Source organism: Nicotiana attenuata, unplaced genomic scaffold (genome assembly GCF_001879085.1).
Source record: "Nicotiana attenuata strain UT unplaced genomic scaffold, NIATTr2, whole genome shotgun sequence".
NCBI lineage: Eukaryota > Viridiplantae > Streptophyta > Magnoliopsida > Solanales > Solanaceae > Nicotiana > Nicotiana attenuata.
The window spans coordinates 181,919-185,504 of NW_017670443.1; the positions used below are offsets into that span (position 1 = coordinate 181,919).

Consider the following 3,586-nt stretch of genomic DNA (forward strand, 5'->3'; position numbering starts at 1 on the left):
TACTGCTCTCCCCCTCGACACCGCGTTGCTTTTCTGTAATAGCTTTCATTAATGCAATCAAGCTTTCTTTCATTCTGAATTCTCATTTCTGTTCTCTCAATTGCTTTTGACATTGGTTTTCCCATACGGCACTGACAATCTCGTCTAGCGTACGGAGGGGACCTCAGTTGGCGGACAACAACTGCACTGACATCAGTTGCCTAGCCTTACGTCGCCCTTCCAAGGAATCTCAGGAAGGCGCCGCGTAACATTACTCGTGTACTTAATAATTGATTCGTCAGCATTCAGAGGATCAAGACTATTAAAATGCCAAGTTCAAAACAACAATTAATATAAGAAACAGCTTATGCGTGCACCATTAAACAATGCCTAATGGGGTCCAAGCTGCCGAGTCATACAAATGTTATATCGAGAGGGGTCACCAGCACCCGTAAAGTTCGCAAAAAATCATGTATATATAAATATATTTTTAGCAAATAGTGATATATTAGTAGTGGGTCCCCTAAAATACACCCCAACGCTTAAATTGTGGGTCCGCCTTGGTGAGTGAGGTGATAGCAAGAAATATTATAAGAGCTACCATTACACAATTCATAGCAAACTAGCAAGTCACAAAAAAACTAAGGAGAGAGATGGAATGGGAATGGAGCTATCTATTTTTTTCTACAATCATCTTTTTACTACTTCTTCTACTAATACTTCCCAAGAAAAAGACTAATTCTTCCTACAAATTACCTCCAGGACCACCTGGATTACCAGTTTTTGGTAATATGTTTGAACTAGGATCTTTACCATACAAAAAAGTTGCAGTTCTAAAAGAGAAATATGGTCCTGTTTTGTGGTTAAAAATAGGTCCTTGTATTAATTCTATGGTAGTTCAAACAGCTCAAGCTGCTGCAGATTTATTCAAGAATCATGATATTACATTTGCAGATAGATGTACTGTTGATGTAAATCAGGCACATAATTACTATCAAGGGTCTATGGCTTTAGGGCAATATGGTTCGTTTTGGCGCTTACAAAGGCGAATATGTACTGTTGAAATGTTTGTAAACAAAAAGATAAATGAAACAGTGTCTGTTAGAGGCAAATGTGTAAATGATATGGTTAAATGGATAGAGAAAGAAGCGAATGTTGTGAAAAAAGGAAGTGGGATTGAGGTAACGCGTTTTGTATTTCTTGCATCGTTTAATATGTTAGGAAATTTGATTTTTTCAAAAGACCTGGCGGATCCAGAGTCAGAAGAGGCCTCAGAGTTTTTCAATGCCATGAAAGGAATTATGGAATGGTCAGGTATTCCTAATGTTTCTGATATATTTCCAATTCTTAAAAGATTTGATTTACAAAGTTTGAGAAAGAAGATGACGCGAGATATGGGAAAGGCCATGGAATTTGGATCTGCATTTCTTAAGGAACGAGAGGAAGAGCCAATTAAAGGCGGGGAGAAAAGGAATAAAGATTTCTTGGATGTTTTGCTTGAATTTGAGGGCACTGGAAAAGATGAACCAGCTAAATTATCACAACATGAGATCAAAATATTAGTAATGGTAAGTCTTTTGACATCGTTACACTTGAGATCAAAACATTTCAATCACTAGTATTTTGAGCATAAAACTCTACTATATTTTCTTCAATCTTAGGCTATAATATTACTTCATTTCTTATTTTCTACTATTCCCACTTTTAACTAGGGCTTTTTTTCACTTTTAGCCCGCGCCAGAAGCTATTTATATTTGATAGTCGAAAAGTGTATAAAATTTGTATCATTTTTGTATATAACATATATACATAATGTATATATATACAAAAAATTTACATTGTTTCGGCTATTATTTTGAGAGCGACTATGCGGTATCATTTTCCCTTTTAATAATTATGAGGCCTAGTTTGATCTAAATGATTAGTTTTTTCTGTTTTATATCTCCTTCACTATTACATGTGCACTTGGAAGGGGAGCCTTAGAGCAACAGTAAATTAAAGTTGTTTCCGCGTGACCTATAAGTCACGGGTTCAACTCGTGGAAGCAGCTTGCATTAGGGTAGGCTGTCTACATCATACCCCTAAAGATGCGGCCCTTCCTCGGATGCTTGTGCACGGGGCTGCCGTATTACTTAATGGTAACTTGAGAAGTTATATAAAATAGATCACTTATATGTACTTTTAAACTGTACTACTACTGCACTGCCTAGTATTTATGCTGTATCCTACATGTTACTTTAGACTATGAAATTAAGTCTGTTCTACATATATGAAACATCAGGAAATGTTTTTAGCCGGTTCAGAGACGACGAGCAGCAGCGTAGAATGGGCGTTAACGGAGCTCCTCCGTCACCCTGAAGCAATGGCCAAAGTGAAAGCAGAGTTATCAAAAGTAGTAGGACCAAACAAGAAGTTTGAAGAAAGTGACATTGACAATCTTCCTTATATGCAAGCTGTATTAAAGGAATCACTACGTTTACATCCTCCTCTCCCTTTCTTGATCCCAAGAAGAACAATTCAAGATACCAAGTTCATGGGCTATGACATACCAAAAGGTACTCAAGTTTTAGTAAACGTCTGGGCGATTGGAAGAGATCCTGAATGTTGGGACGACCCTATGAGTTTTAAGCCCGAGAGGTTTCTTGGCTCGAAAATAGACGTGAAGGGACAGCATTATGAGCTAATGCCATTTGGTGCAGGGCGAAGAATGTGCGTTGGTTTGCCATTAGGTCATAGAATGATGCATTTTGCTTTGGGATCTTTGCTACACGAATTCGACTGGGAACTTCCTGATGGTGTCTCTCCTAAATCTATCAATATGGATGAAAGCTTAGGGGTTACAGCGAGAAAACGCCACTCTTTGAAAGTAATACCAAAAAAAGCTTGACAACTTATGTATTTTAGTTTTTATAGTTATGTTTTAATTTGTGCATATTTTCTTACTTATATGAAGTAATAAACCAGTATTTCTGTTGTGTTATGAACAAGTTATAGTGCCTACTGGAGTTTGTGTTAGTACTGGATTTGTATTTACCTGGATCTTTGTTAAACAAGATTATAATTTGGAGAAATTCGTATTTGAATGATGTAAACTGATAGGTTTTGGACTAACTCCATATAGGTGATGTCGGACCTAAAACTTCAAGTATTTACTTTAAGTCTCAAAAACAAGTTAAACTCGAAGAGTAATTAATACTTATCCAACTCTTCCCCTTTCATATATATCTTTTAAATGATATCGTTTCGATAGTTATGTATTCACTAACTTTGTAATAATAACTGAAAAGATATACCACACTTAGTATTTGCCCTAAATAAATGAATACAAGACATATATATTTCTTGCATATAAACTTTAATCATTTTATTATAGTTAAAATAATATATATTCTCACTTTAATTTAATTTGTGACTGCTATCATCCTAGCGTGTATCATCCTAATCTAAGATAAATCAAGTGAAATTTTAATGCTAGAAATCCGTTGCCGGCTATACTAGGATTGAATTTATTCCAATAAAATAGGAATCACTAAAAGCTATTTTAATTATTTTTAGTTTTCAACCGCAAAGCGCTCTGGAGAAATACAATATTATATACCATAGTTTT

The 3,586-nt window shown here is 35.6% G+C and overlaps 1 protein-coding gene across 1 annotated transcript; it reads left to right on the top strand.

Annotated features, from left to right (window-relative positions):
* Positions 1 to 577: 577 nt before the first annotated feature.
* LOC109239477 (cytochrome P450 76A2-like) lies at positions 578 to 3,062 on the top strand. Its single transcript, XM_019406050.1, has 2 exons — positions 578 to 1,547; positions 2,261 to 3,062. Exons 1-2 carry the CDS (start codon positions 633 to 635, stop codon positions 2,864 to 2,866), a joined length of 1,521 nt encoding a protein of 506 aa, XP_019261595.1. The 5' UTR covers positions 578 to 632; the 3' UTR covers positions 2,867 to 3,062.
* The last annotated feature ends 524 nt before the right edge of the window (positions 3,063 to 3,586 follow it).

What these genes read in the sequence shown, in the direction of transcription:
- LOC109239477 (XM_019406050.1), top strand. Translation starts at nt 633, where the DNA reads ATGGAATGGGAATGGAGCTATCTATTTTTTTCTACAATCATCTTTTTA. An exon ending in AGATCAAAATATTAGTAATG is followed by an intron (nt 1,548 to 2,260) that starts GTAAGTCTTTTG and finishes ATGAAACATCAG; the next exon opens with GAAATGTTTTTAGCCGGTTC.